Below are 15,559 nucleotides of genomic sequence, written 5' to 3'. Positions count from 1 at the left end.
TGTGTAGGCTTCCTCTTATTAGTGTTGCATTAGTTCAAGGAAAAGCTCTGGGAGGTGGAGCAGAACTTACCACAGCATGTGATTTCAGGTAGGATTAAAATTGTGCTGAATAGACCCCGGACAAGTGACAGTGACTGACTGAATTGTTGTCTCTGTGGGACACATCGGGCTCATCTAGTCTATGCTAAAGTGTCGAAAGAGGATATGCATATCTTCTTACGATCTCACTTTCGAAAGCATTTTTCCTCAAAAAATGAGGTTTACGTGGCTTTTCGAAAAGGGGGGTTGTCGAAAAAATGCGTCCAGACTACTTTCACTTTCGAAAGCAGAGTTTAAGGTGGTATATTCCACTGCTGATCAGTCTTAAAACCCCATAGGGATATGGTTTTCCGCTAATATGCTAAAATCATCAGTTAGAATAAAAATCTGAGGAATTAATAAATCCATAAGGTCTGCCTATGAACTCCTAGAATGCACTGGGACACATCAGTGAATACAGGGGCACTTGTAATTTTGCCCACTGGCTGTGTAAGTATGCCATGTGTGGAAGAACGGTTTGGCTTTTCTAGTGTTAGAAAGTGGAGAGATGCTTTACATAGTAGTTCCTGACTGCACATGCTGATGGGGTGAGGAGAGAACAAAGCCACCAGTGAAGCCAGGCTAGGCACCCCACTTTGGGCAAACAAGGGAGCGCCTTTTCATTAACTTAATGGGATTAGATACCTGTGAACAAGATGCTACCTCCTATTAGGCAGGCTCTGGAACACATACATTAAACTAAATAGGTCTTCATTTTGGGGTAAAAAGAGCTCAGCCTTTAGTTCCTCTTCTGCCACATGACCCCTCTCACTTGCACTCTGGTTTAGGTCTCTCTGTTACTTAGTGAATACCCTGCAGTGACTTATTTACCTTCCACGTTACAGAAGGGTTAGTTCTACATTCCCTCCCTGATTTGTAAGGGTGATCAGTGCTGTGTTATGTACCACCTTATGTCTCCACTTAGCAGATGAATTTATGTACCCTGAATGACTTACAGGCCTGCCTGCTGAGAAATTCAGTTGCTGTAAGTAAAAATGAGTTGTCTAACTCCGTTTTGTTTTAATTGCTATGTGAGATATTACGCCCAGGGTTTTGTTTTAACTACCTCTTTCCTGGACTCTTCTCCTGGAAACTGCATATAGTGGTGATGTATTGGTACTGGAAGGATGTCAGCCATCTGGAATTCAGGGGATAGCAAATGAGGCTCTGTTCCTGCAAGCTTTGCAGGGGTCTGTCAGCATGAAGCAGCCTGCGGGAGTAGGGCTTCAATTATTAAGAGGCTGAAGGCAGAGTGGAGATTGAGACTAAAATAACTTTGTAATTGTCATTAAGTTAAATGATATTTATCCAGGAATGTGAAAACCGACTACTGGCACAAGGGGAAAAGAGATAATGCAGCTAGTTCCCTTTGAAATCAGTGAGAATTATCCATGTGCAGCTCTAAAGGAAGAAAGACATACATGCTTAAAGGACAGTCCCGAGAGGTACTTATAAGCAAAGGTAATAGTATGAAAATGAGCAAAGGAAAATATATGCTGGATTTCAGAAAGCAACTCCTGGCAATCAGTTCTATGCAAATTTAGAAGAGACTCACAGAGGAAGAAGTGATGGAAGCCATTTCACTTAAGCCACTTGAAACTAAACTAAACTTTGTAAGTATCTATAAGGTTCTCAGAAAATGAGACCCCAGTCCTGAATATTTGGTGTAAATATAATTGACAGGAGCATACACTGAAGAGAGACCCAAGATAATTTTTTTTTTGGTTATTTGTATCAATAGATCTATAGTTGTACCTGCTTTAAATGTCCCTAACCTTAATTTAGCACTCTGAACAATATGTAATATAAATAAGTCCCATCTGGTAGTACAGAATGCATCTTTGCCTTCCAAAAAACAATATTCTGTAGCCTTACTTGGGAAACTAGATTGAAGCAATCTCAGAACTATTAGCAATTATCTTTGAAAACTCGTGGAGGCTCAGTAAGATGTTAGAGGACTAGAAAAGGAAGACAAAGAGAAATTATAGACCAGTCAGCTTAACTTTAATATCTGCAAAAAATACTGGAACTTATTAAATAATCAATTTGTAAGTAATTAATTTGTAAGGGGGGGGGGGGGGGAGAATAAGTTATAAGGAATAGCCAGCATGGATTTGTCCAGAAGAAATCATGCCAAACAAATCTAATTTCCTTCTTTGACAATGACACTGGCCTAATGGATGTGGCTGGCGAGCAGTAAATATGATATAACTACAAATCAAGAAATATTTTTGACAGTCCCTTGTGACATTCTCCTAAGCAAGCAGGGGAAATACTGTCTTAATGAAATTGCTATGAGGTGTTTTTAGTTGAAACTCCGGTTGAAAGTACTCAGTTATCAGTGTTTCACTGTTAAACAAGGATACCATATGTAGAGGGGTCCCACAGAGAACAGTCCTGGGGTGATATGGATGATGGAGTAGAAAAAATTATAACATTTTCAATTGATACCAAGATGGGAGGGGCTGCAGGCACTTAGAGGACAGGATTAGAATTCAAAATGATCTTGACAAATCTGGAAAATGTGTCTGTAATCAATAAGATGAAATTCAGTAAAGATAAGTTTAAACTACTTCAGCTGGAAGGAAATATCAAGTGCAAAACTACAAAATGTTGAATAACTTTCCCAGTGGTGGTGGTACTGCAAAGTGTCTGGGGATTATAGTGAATCACAAATTGAATGAGTCAGCAATGTGATGATGCATTTGTGCAAAGGCTAATACAATTCTGGTGTGCATTAATGGCACTGCTGCTTTGAAATGCCATGGGGAGCACAGGGCCAGCAAGGGACTGCCTGAGTCCCTCGCTGGCCCTGTGCTTCCCGCAGAGCTTTTGCTTTTGAAGTACAGCAACAGCCCTTATCACCTAATTAAAGAGTTGATGCAAATTGCAATTAGCCTATTAATCCAAATTTAACATCCCTAGTATAAGGGTAGTTAAGGTCTGGAATAGGCTTTCAAAGAAGGTTTGGATTCCCCATACTTGCAGGTTTTTAAGAAAAAAATGGACAAACATCTGTCCGGTTTAGTCTGTTTGTGGTCCTGGGCCAAGAGAGTTGGACTTGATGATTTTTTCAAACCATCCAGTGCTACATTTGTATGAGACCATGATTCTGTGCTATTAGGGGGTGAAATTCTGGTTTCACTGGAGTCGGTGGCAAAACCTGGGTCAAAAAGGCGCTTTTGTGCATTTAAAACTAGAAACTTGTTTTACTAATTTTCTCAAAGAAACAACCTATTCCTTTCTTCCTTTTTTTTCCAGTTATAGCACTTGGCATTGGTACCCACTACAATTAAAAGTTATAAAGCTGTTCCCATTTTCAAAGTTACTGAGACATTGACTTACTCAACTAATTTTTTCTCTGTATGCATCTAAAGGCCTTATGTACACACAAGTAGTGCCACTTTAAGTGTGTACGAGTACAGTTAACATGGGGCAACCCCCCCTTGCATGGATGCCGTGATAGCAATAGAAAGATGCTTATGCTGGTATAGCTTATTCCAGTAGGGAGGGGAAGAAGTAAGGTACCATTATACTGATTTAAGAGTGTCCATACTAGGGCTAGTACAGATATAACTATTTCAGTTTAAAAATAAAAATAAAAAAATAGAAAGCTCATACCCCTAAACAATGTATTTATATTGAAACCATATATATCTTTGTAGATATACATTTAGTTAGACTAAAGTTAGTCTAAAGTTAGTTTCTGAAGTTTGAACAAAATCCCTTCACCTTTTATACATGATGGAAACTGAGGAAAATAAATACTTTTATCATTGTAGTGCCAGCTCACTATTGTATTAAACTGAATTACAGGCAGTCCCTGGGTTACGTACAAGATAGGGACTGTAGGTTTGTTCTTAAGTTGAATCTGTATGTAAGTCAGAACTGGCGTCCAGATTCAGCCGCTGCTGAAACTGACCGCCAGTTCTGACTTACATACAGATTCAACTTAAGAACCCCAAGCTTCCCCAAGTCAGCTGCTGCTGAAACTGATGAGCGCTGATTCCAGGAAGCCTGGGGCAGAGCAACTCTTCCTCGGGCTTCCTGTAGTCAGCGCTGGTCAGTTTCAGCAGTGGCTGACTTGGGGACTCTTGGGGCAGAGCAGCTGGGGTGCTGCTGGGTTGCTCCAGTAGCACCCCTCGGCGCTACTGGACCAACCCAGCAGCACCCCAGCTGCTCTGCCCCAGGCGTCCTGATTCAGCCACTGCTGAAACTGACCAGCAGCGGCTGAACCAGGACCTGGGGCAGAGCAGCTGGGGTGCTGCCAGGTTGGTCCAGTAGTGCCCGGAGCGGGTGCTGCAGGACCAATCCGCAGCGCCCCAGCTGCTCTGCTCCAGGGTCCAAAACAAAAGCCTGGTCTGCTGGGGGGGGCACACGATCCGCGCCCCCCCCCCCAGCAGACCAGGGACACGGTGAGCAGAGCAGCAGCGGCAGTGGGGTGCCGCGCCTCTGAGGCTTTGCTCTGGCAAAGCCTCAGAAGCGAGGGAACCCGCCCAGTGCCCCTGGTCTGCTGGAGACGGTCTCCAGCAGACCAGGGGCACCGGAGCAGCTTACAAACGGGGCTTTCTCGCCCCGGAGCTCGCAGGTAGCAATCCGCTACCTCGACCTCCAGGGCGAGAGAGCCCCGTTCGTAAGTGCGGATCCGACATAAGTCGGATCCGCGTAAGTCGGGGACTGCCTGTACCTTAAATATAAACAAGTATGTGTTCATTGGTCATCAGAGATTTTTAGTATACTTTAATGAGGCTGGACTTTTTGTGACATTACCGTATATTTTCCCCAGTCAACTTGACAGCCATGGAAGTTGCTGTTCCCATAACCTAGTTGAGTCAATATGCATTTGCAACTTTTTCCATGAGATTGTACCAAATATTAAAAAACACAAATGATTGTTGACTCGCCTAATCAATGCATTATACAAAAAATATGCAAAATTATCTCAAGTCCCTGTCCTGGCCTCTGTACTGCAGAGAATGTGTGTATTTTAAGCACTGTTCATAAAACAGCGCACGCACAAAAAATATTTACAGTATTGGGCCCTTGAAAGCAAATGATCTATGATTGACATGATGCATCAGGTGTCATACACAGACAAAATAGGTTGATGTAAGGAATGAGTTAATAGTAAAGACAGGATGATTTGCACAAATTCCAAGAATATAACAGTTGCCTTAGGCTGCACCTGAACAATGTCGTTTGTAAGCACCATAGTCTCTGATTTTCATTTATTTAAATGGGAATTAAGAGTCTAACCTGCTGGAGAACTTCTGAAAATCCCAGTAGCCACTCAGCTGCATGTATAGGCACAGATATCTTTGGGAATCTAGCCCTAAATCACTTTTGAAAATAGAATCGCTTTTAGGTACTTTTGAAAACTTTGCCCTCTGTCTTTATCTCCCTCCCCAACACCTCCCCAAAAAGATTCTGCAGTCATAATCATATATAAAGTAGCCTATTGTCTGAGTCTGTAACGCTGACTTACACGGCCATGCCCCCGGCTGTGTACGTCAGCGCCCCGCCCCCCCCTTTCCCTCCCTCCCTGGCGGTTTGGACGAGCTCTGTGCTGCTCGGCTGGGCCCCGGCAGCGGAGCAAGAGGCAGCAAGCGGCCCTTTGGGGTCTGCGCTCCCCACATGTGGGGAACGTGGACCCCAAAGGGCCGCTTGCTGCCGCTTGCTCTCCCGGTGGGAGTGTCGCTCAGCTGGGCTCAGCTGAGCGGCGCAGTGTGCCACGGAGGGAGGGGAAGGGGGGCGGGGCTAGTTGGAAGGGGGGTGGGAAGCAGAGTTGGGGGGGACATTGGGGGCTGTGAGGCTGGAGGGGAGGATGGGGGGGCCAGAAGAAGGGGGGAAGGAAGCAGCGCTGGTGGGGGCGGGGGGTGTCTGTGGGGCTGGCCAGCAGGAAGAGAGGGTGGGAAGCAGAGCTGGGGGGGAAATCGGGGGGCGGCGGGAAGCACACCTGGGGAGGGGGTGCAGCCACTGGCTGCAGCCAGAGTCCTTGTGTACTCAGCCAGGCGCTATGGCGAGAGAGAAGGGGAAGAGTAAGGGGGGTGGGGAGAGACAGAGGGAAGAGAGAGGCAGGAGGAGAAGAGAAAGGGAGAGTGAGAGGCAGGAGGCGGAGGAGAGCTGAGGTGGGGGGAGGCAGTAGGAGGGGAGAGAGACAGAGTGAGAGCTCAGGAGAGAAGACCTGAAAATCCCGTCTTATGACGGGCTAATTGGCTAGTGTGGATAGATTTGCCAATGTCCTGTTAATCCAACCTAAGAGCCTTCAGAAACTGCCGTTAGTCAGGTGATAGGAACAACAAAGTCATAGCACTGACCAAAATTTGGTGTAAAAGTCTAACTGGGATTGTCTAAATGCAAACATTACTAGGAATCACCCTTTTTGTCACTTTGTTAAAAAAAATAGGAAATTAAATAATTAACACAATAGTTTAATCAATGTGAGATTCATATTGCACAGTTTCATTTGCAAGGTGTCCAGCTGTAATACCTTTACTTAAGGGCTGTGTTTACATTGTCAAGATTTTGCGCAAAAGCAAAAACTTGCCACCTGTCTACACTGGCGGGGAGTTCTTACGCAAGAACACTGATGTTCTAATGTATGAAATCAGTGCTTCTTGCGCAAGAACTATGATGCTCCCACTCAGGAAAAATTCTTCCTGCGCAAGTGGCCCGTGTAGACAGGCAACATTAATTTCTTGCGCAAGAAAGCCCGATGGCTAAAATGGCCATCGACGCTTTCTTGCGCAAGAGAGCGTCTACACTGGCACGGATGCTTTTGTGCAAAAGCACATCTCTTGCGCAAAGGCACATGCCAGTGTAGACGCTCTTGCCCAAATACTTTTAACGCAAAAACTCTTGCGTTAAAAGTATTTGCGCAAAATCATGCCAGTGTAGACATAGCCAAGGTGAGCAGTACCTTACCTCATAAATGATACCACTGATTTAAAGAAGGACTTACTGGCTAAGTGATCTTCTTTTCAGTGCAAGGGATAGTAGCAGAATCTGGCCCATTACAATGTTAAATCAGCCAAGCTGCATACATATCCTGGTTTGTCTTTTGTTTTTTGTTTTCCCCCTTCTTGTGGAATATGTAGCTTAATGTACTGTTGTTTATGGTATAAAATGTGCACCATTAAAACATAATTGTTTGCTCATAAGAAAGCTATAAAGACATTAGTACAGGCAGTCCCCGGGTTACGTACAAGATAGGGACTGTAGGTTTGTTCTTAAGTTGAATTTGTATGTAAGTCGGAACCAGTACATATTGTAAGGGAAACTCTAGCCAAACATTTCTCCAGAGCTCAGTTTTATTCTCCCACACCTCACTTCCCTCAGTCCTTTATTCTCAAGCTGAGGTGTCTGCTGAGAAAAGCCGCTCCGTGTCTCCCTGTCTGCTGGGGGAGGGGCGCTTGCTTCGCGTCTCCCTGGTCTGCTGGGGGGAAGCAGCTAGTGCGGGGTTGCCTCACCCCGTTTGTAAGTAGGGATCCGATGTAAGTGGGATCCATGTAACCTGGGGACTGCCTGTATTCTAAAGCAAGCTTTTCCAAGAGTTGGTACATATTAGAATTATTAGAAGCTAAATTAGCTTCTTTGGAAACTTTTTGCCTTGTGAAAGGATTTCAGCTTGTAATCCTATCAGAATCAGTGTTTAAGTATCAGTGTTTAGATAAACAAGATGTTTTTTATTTGAAATAGAATTACCTTAGTGCACAGTAGCTCTTTTCACAAGGCAAAACATGGCATGAATTTAACAAAGTGCATTTGCATATTTATGAGCTCTTCTTGGGAAGTCCAAGCTGACAAAATACTTTTAGCTAGATGCAGTAAGCTTCTTAGAGGAGGGCTGGGGGCCAAAAATATCCAGAAAGTCAGTGGATATTCTCAAGACAAGGAAGGTTGGTTAAATCTTGGCAGGTCTCTGGTAACTTTAGGTATTTGTTTAATATAAGTCAGCTGACTTTTTTTTTTTAACCATGTACATATTCCTAAAATGTCAATGCACAATTTTAAAACTTCACTGAACACCCATGCATCAGAAAATTGAACTAAGAGCCAGTTTATCTCTTTAGAAGCTTCAGATTCTGCAGAGTTCAAGGAAGCATTTCCCTCAATATGCTGTTCTTTTCCTTGGTTTGGTACATTGACTGCTGTTTTAAATAATCACAGAAGAATTGAGAATGGTATCTTTTTTCCTGAGTAACCCATATTCATTTAGTTTTGTTGTAAGCAGATTAAATGCTCATTTTGTTTGGAACAGTTTATACACACATTGTCTAGTGTTAAATGTATTCCATTCTCAGAATTTGATTTTAATCAAAACTTAAATAAAAGCAAAACACAAACTTCATTCTAAATTTTCTTTCCAAGCTTGGTTGTTCCCAGGGCTTTACCTTATTACAAGTTCCTTTTGCCCTCCGAAAGTAAGTCATGGAGTTAATGAGAGCCCCTTGCCAGTGTGAATCAACTGTAATTAGCATTAAATCATGACTCCAACTCATCCTATAATCTTCTTTGTCTGAAAATCTGCCTGAGTGCTTTTGCCATGTTGGTTGTACACCATTGCCTCAGTTCCAGTTTTGCTGAAATTTCCATCTGTGCCTTCAGCTCTTCTTTCTTCAACGACAGGTTGAACCTCTCTAGTCCAGCACCCTCTGGACCTAACCGGTGCAGAACCACAGGAGATTAATATTGTCTAGCAGCATTGCCAGCACTTCTTCTGCTTACTGGGGTCGTAGAAGACTTTTATGGCTAATTTAGAGCTAAATAACAGCACAGAACATTGAGAGCCAGGACCGGTGACTCTAAACAAATGTTACGGTACTGCGGGAAACTTAGCTAGATATCCACTTATCATGCGTGTGACTGACTAAAATCATACCAGACCCTGAATGTTGCTGGACCAGAGTGTGCCAGATTAGAGATGTTCAACCTGTAGTACAATTCCCTTCTCTGTGGTCCCACAAACCCCAACTCTCCAGACAAGTTTAAATTTGAAATGTTAAGAGACTTCATACAAAAAGTGTTGTAGATTAAAGTAATAACTGGAAACGTTCCACATAATTTGTAGGGCCACTGGAGAAGGGATTGTAAAAACAGTTTATGTGATTGATTTAATGTGAATCAATAATATGATTTCTCATGTTGGCCTTTAGCCTAGCACTTTGACCTATATGTTTAAAAGTGCCCAAAATATTCTGTGCTTGGGACTGTCAGGTGGAACTTTTTTTGGTTTTGGATATCATTTTAATTCCTTCAACTCTTGATAATAGATGCTATTATTTTAATCACTAAAAAGGATTTAGGAAGACAGCACTGTCATTTTGTTTTATTAAAATAAGTAGCTGAGACACATCCCTTTCTTTCAAGACTCTGAAGTAGAGATTCTAGATTTCAGGTGCTCTCACCTTTGAGTTGTATATTGCAAGCAGGAGAGAACCTGACTTTGTAGAATCTTCTGTTCGTTGACCCAACGTTCGGGATTGTAGAACTGCTTGCAGCTAAAATCCTTGTGGGAGGTAAATTCCGTGAAGGCTTTTAAAAATACATATCTTTGTAAATTAAGCTTTTGGCATAATTGACTTTGAGTGGTTACCATTGTGGTTTTCTGCCAAATGAATATTTGTAACCAGAAGATTTTCAAGAAAAATAAAGGGTAGGTTTGTTTAATAATACCAGCCTTCTTGAATAATCAGCAAAATCCTGTAGCAGAAAACTTTTGTGTATCAGCAGTACAGTATTTTCACAGTAGAATTTCTCACTTTGTTGCAATAGACCTTTTTTTGTTGCCTGTCATCCCTTGTGGCGAAGCAGCAATTGTTGTGATGCATGATTTCTTATTTCTTCTCTGCACTATTCAGAAAACACAAACTACAGAAGAGGTAGGAGGTTTATTCATCTAGTTGAGCATTTGTGGGAAAGAGCAGGGAAGTCATGGCTGTCAGATATCCATAGCGGTGTTATAGTTTGGAAACCTGCTACATGTTGTTAACTGGGAGCTGTTGATTGGCTCATAATTTGAATGTATAATGAGGGCTGCTTGTATTCTTTTAGGAACCTATCTAATTATTCAATTAAAACTGGAAAGTGGGTGAAATTGTGACTCACTTCCTTTAGGCTGAATCTTATGCAGTTGGCAGTTGTGGGAAGCAGGGTCAATCTTGATTAATAGTGTGGGGTTATATGGTCAAATTTCAGCAAAATTTGTGGGTGTTTAGATAATCTCTTTACAGAATACTAGGAAAATAAATTGATAGTGTAGGTAGGAGACAGAGACCGAAGGAACACTACATCATGCAGGTGTAGAAGAAATAAATAATCCCAATTTGCTGTTTAAAGGAGACACTCTTATCCTAGAAGGTTGAATTCTAACTGCATCTCAACCTGTCATTAAAATCAAGGTGAAGTCTGCAAACTGCTGATCAAATGCTTTGCTGAGTAGATAAGTTATTTTACTGTAGTACTTCATACTTCTACTGTAGAACAAGCTTCCTGCTGCACACTGCTGCTTCAAAATTTATCAAAGACTCCAAAAAAATCAGTGGATTATTCATTTATTGTCCTGAGGTGAAATCTCATATAAAACATTCTAGGTTCATGGCAACCAATATACTAGCCATGTGATATTTTCAGAGTAATGTGGCTAGTTTGCTATAGCAGTAGCTACTATATTGGCTACTGCTTCAGAACATGGCAGTAGGTAATGTTATGAGAGAGGGGTTTTTTAACTGTTTTTGTAAGTAAATAGCCCCAGGAATCTGAACATACTCCCTGGGCCTGCTGTGTGAAAAGGGGTGCTTAACTAGCCAGACTGGCATTCTAATAGCAGAGTATCTTGCTGTGATGCAGGGGAATCAGATTTAGTCCTTAGCTAGACTGCTCCTGTTTTGGATTGGCAGGGGTTGGGAGTGGTCCACAAAAATACTCCACCTATGGCAAAAGAAACACCTCACACAGCGTTTGAATAATCCCAACCCACTGGGCCATAATAGATAACAGAACTTCTCAGCAAGAGGAATGTCATAGCTGTAGAGGCAAGGACAAATTTTGTATGAATGTTTTCAGTGTTAGCCCTCTTCACTCATGTACATATGACATGTGGCCTTGCAGCAAGAAAGAAGTTAAATCCAATAAGGGCATGTCCTCACAGGGATGCTGTTGTAGAATAGCTATTCCACACTAATTTTTCATGTGGCCATTCTTATGCCTCTTCATTCGGCATCTTTTTGCTTTAGCTTAATCCACTTCAAAATGAATTAACCTTAGTGGTTATCACCTGCTGCTAGGTTACATGAGCTGTTTCCCAGATGAGGAAAAATTGAGTGTCCTTAAGTCTTGATGACTCCAATTCAAGTGAAAGCATGTTAGGAAAATGGGATGACTTGAAGCATAGAGCCAATCCAGTTTCTCCACAGAACAGAAATTTGGAAAGGGGAAAATTCCCAGACAAGAGAACAAAGGATTCAGGTATTAAAACTAGTTCTTAAGCCACAGAAATGGAGGTTTGGCCTTTACCACGTAGGGCAAGTGTACACTACAGCACATTGGCACATGTACACTGGGTCAGCTGCGGTGCTGTGGTGTACCTGGTAAAGATGCACTATCCTAATGGGAGTGTGCTTGCCCATCAGTATAATTATTCTGCCTCTGTGAGAAGTAGAAGCTGTGTTGGCGGGAGTGCATCTTCTGCCAACAGCACTAGTGTGGACAGAATGAAACTTGCATCGTGTAGGGGGATCGGACAGGTTTTTTCACACTCCCTGAGCAATGTAAGTTAGATAGTCTTAAATAAAAGTGTGGACCTCTCCATGCTTACTTTGGCATAAATGTTGTTTGGGAAAACGAAAAATCCACACTCCTCTGCAACATCATAATGCCAAATAGGGATGTTAAGGACTAGTCACTCCTTCCCCTCCCTCCTCCCCCCTTGCTGCATCTATCAGTTTCAAAGCGGTAGCACTGCACAGCTGATCCTGGACTCTGCGCAACACTAAAATGCCATGGTGGAACTGCAAAGCAGCAAAGGGGCAACACTGCCCTATTGACGAATGAAGTGGTCAATGCATTGACTATTTGATTAGTGAATTACACACTACTTAACATCCTTAATGCCAATTGTATTCCCCAAGCTTCTCACATGGACATAGCCACTGCCTGTCTCAGCCGTGGAGCTACTAAGCAAACTGCAGAGCTCTCTCTCCTCAGCTTAGAGCAGTGGTCACCAACCGGTAGATCGGAATCTTCTGGTAGGTCTTGGAGCCTCTGACAGGTGTTCCTGACTGGTTTGGCCAAGAGGCCATCAAGTGACAGCACTTTAGCTGCTCCTCCTCACACTGCTGCTCAGCTCCTGCCCTTTGCCTTGGAGCTATCCCCTAAGGAGCCTCCTGTTGGCTGTGCAGGGCGGAGGAAGGGCACTGATGTCAAGGTGTCCCCTCTTCCACACTGTATCCTATCTCCAGAGAGGGAGCGCAACAGGACTTGGAATGGAGTTTGCTGGCTGCTTTTGGGAGCTGTGCAGGGCTAGGGAAGGGGTGAGCCTGCCTTAGCCCCATTACACCACCACCCAAGAGCCACCTGAGGTCAGCAGGGCCCAGCTGGAGCACCCAGTCATGACTCCCCCCTTTTACACCCTAAGCCCTGTCCTAGTCTCAAACAGCCTGCCAGAGCCTGCACCTGGAACCCCCTCTGGCATCCCCACTGCCTGCCCCAAGCTCACCGCCCCTCTCACATTCCAGATTCCTTAATCCAAGACCAGAGCCTGCACCTCAACCCTCTGCCCCAGCCTGATGAAAATGAGGGAGGATGGAGAGAGCAGGGGCCATGGCTTCAGGGAAGGGACTCAAAGGAGGCAGGGTATTTGGGTGTCAGGTAGATCTTTGATTGCACTGCAACATTTTTAGGCATGAGATCAATTTTTGCGTTTAGGACCACTGGCTTAGAGCATGTTCACCTGACGGGCTTCAGCAGCACAGCTGGACCAGTACATCTGCATGGATGTAAATTTGTAGTGTGCGTCTCATTGACACAGGGGCAGCTTGAACGGAACAGAGAGGGACATACTTTTTAGTAGTGGGGCTGACTGACAGAGGAGGAAGGAAACTAACTTATGCTATATTCTGGGGTCAAGGACCTATATAGCATAGGTGCAAAGCAAGGACTAGTCTCCACGAGCAAGTTTTATTGCTACCACCCCCTTCCTTTTTGTGACACAATTCATATTGCAACAACAAAAATCACAAAAAATGATCCGTTTCAGTGATAAACCTCCCCCTGTGCTTACTGTTGACAATCATGCAGTGTGTGTACTACAGTAGGCTTTTTTAAGTTTATTGAACAGCAGGCTGCATCCTTGCCGGATAAACTGAAATGTGCCCCTCCCCTCTGCATGCCCCAGGAACTTTAAACTCCATTTCCTGCTGGCTGGCTCGCTCATTGTGGAGTGTTCCTTATGGTGTCTTCTCAGGGAGTCAGGAGGAGCTATGACTCAAGCTGCTGTCCTCCTCGGAGCACCCCCAGAATATAGCATAGGAGCAAAGTCTGGGTTCCAGGATTTCTCACAGCAGATGCTGGAGTGTGCAGCAAGCAAGGACTGTCACTTGGAAATGGTGTGAATCCCTGGGAAGGCTGTAAAGCAAAAAGGCAGCAACGGGATGTTTTTCACGTTCCCAAAATATCATGCATTATGTTGAGCATTCCCATGGTGCTTAGTGATCAAAGGTGATGCCAAGCATTGTGGCATGCATACCCGCAGTGCTTTGCTCTTTCTGTCAAGGAGGGAACTAATAATGTGGCCATAATATGTCGACAGAGGGTGGCACTGTATACATGATTTGGCAGCTTTCTTTTCGGCAACTGTGTGTCAACAGTATTTTTGTCATGAAAACTTCCTAGTGTAAACATGCCACAACTGGAGAAAGCTGCTTCTTTGTTAGCATCTATGTGCAGGAGTGGGGGATCCTGCTTGTTAGAGGAGCCTGAAGAATGATAAGGGTACTCTTGTACATTTCTAAGGTGGAATGCTGCTGTTGCACCTCTGCCCCCTCCCACAGAGCTGGAGCTGAGAACTGGCTTTTAAGCTGGCTTCCCTGCCCCCACCAGAAAGGGGTGGGAGGAGGGAAGCAACTAGTCCATTACATCCCTACTACAAGATGCTTAAGTGGCTGTACAATGTATGTAATAGCACACTAATCTGTTGTACTTTGCTTTTGGGATAAAAAACTACAAATGTTTGTCAACTCTAATATGGTTCATATAAATTGCATATAGAGATTAACACTGACTTTTTTTCCCCCCACTGACAGGTTAATGACTCCAGGAAGTGAGATTAGGTTTGTCCACAAGCAAATGGGTTTAGTACCAGGCTGGGGTGGAGCTGCCAGGCTCGTACAAATCGTTGGCAGTGGACCTGCCCTGAAGCTGCTAAGTGGTGCTCTTAAAGTAGATCCTGAGAGAGCAGTACAGCTTGGACTGGCTGAGGAAACTTTGCTGTCTTCAGAAGAAACCAGATCTTTAGAAGAAGCCCAAGTGTGGCTAAATCAGTATACAAAGGGTCCAGCTGAAGTGATTCATGCTGTGAAAAAGGTGATTGCAGCTGGCAGAGAACTACAATTTGAAGCTGCCTTACCAGCAGAGAAGGACATTTTTGGAACACTCTGGGGTGCGCCTGCCAATTTGCAGGCCTTGGCTCAAAGCACAAAACACAAATGATTAATTGTCAATTCACAAAAAAGTTTTGATCTTTTGCAAACAAAACTGTTGCTAAAGCAGATGTTAATTTGAACTATTTAAGAATTTGTTCATTTAACTGGGTGCTAATACAGCTGGTCCCTAACTTATGGCCACCTCTACTTATGACCAAAGTGGTCGTAAATGCAGGCTCCGAGTTATGAATGCGACCGGCACTTACAAACAGCACGGTTGCAATGTAACTCAGCGGCTTCTGAGTTACAGCCAAGCGTTTGGTCTGTAAGACTCATAACTCGGGGACCGGCTGTATTTCCAGCTTGCATATCATAGAACTATAGTTGGTGTGCCATGATGGAGAAATCCCCGTGGGTCCTTTGCTGTTCTAATCACAGGTAGAATGGAGATCAGTGAAATTAAAGGTAAATACTTTGCTGGAAACTGAACTGTTACCCTCTCAGAAGGAGGTTGAAGACACTATTCTTGTTTTGAATTGTTTACTTGAAGGGGCTAGGTTGACTGTACTATAAATAAAGCCTATTCAAACTGCACTTCTCTACCACTTGTGCTGCCAGTGTACCTCAAATTAGTTTTGTTGGGACCACCACCAAAGTAATTTATTGTATAACTTCAATCTGTGCTAAAAATGCAAACAAGGATGTTAATTGTGATGATTTTTATCAGTGAGGCTATCAGTGAAGAATATTAGCAGAAATCACTTCAAATAAGACAGGAAGTGGTGTTTCTTATTGGCATTCTACCTTTTTGCTTTTTGGCTTGCTTAGAAGTAACAACTTAA

General features: G+C 43.5%; 1 protein-coding gene across 4 annotated transcripts in view; it reads left to right on the top strand.

Moving 5' to 3' along the window:
- Window positions 1-15,311, top strand: part of ECHDC1 (ethylmalonyl-CoA decarboxylase 1) — a 56,837-nt gene extending 41,526 nt beyond the window's left edge. For all 4 annotated transcript variants that reach the window (XM_075924125.1, XM_075924128.1, XM_075924126.1 and 1 more), the window contains 2 exons: window positions 8-88; window positions 14,379-15,311. In XM_075924125.1, coding sequence (XP_075780240.1) covers window positions 8-88; window positions 14,379-14,784 — 487 coding nt within the window. In that variant the 3' untranslated portion in view covers window positions 14,785-15,311. The remainder of the gene's footprint in view (window positions 1-7; window positions 89-14,378) is intronic.
- The last annotated feature ends 248 nt before the right edge of the window (window positions 15,312-15,559 follow it).

The sequence above is a fragment of the Pelodiscus sinensis genome, chromosome 3 (genome assembly GCF_049634645.1).
Source record: "Pelodiscus sinensis isolate JC-2024 chromosome 3, ASM4963464v1, whole genome shotgun sequence".
Lineage (NCBI taxonomy): Eukaryota > Metazoa > Chordata > Testudines > Trionychidae > Pelodiscus > Pelodiscus sinensis.
Note: the sequence above shows the minus strand (reverse complement) of the source record. Positions and strands in the feature narration are given on the sequence as shown.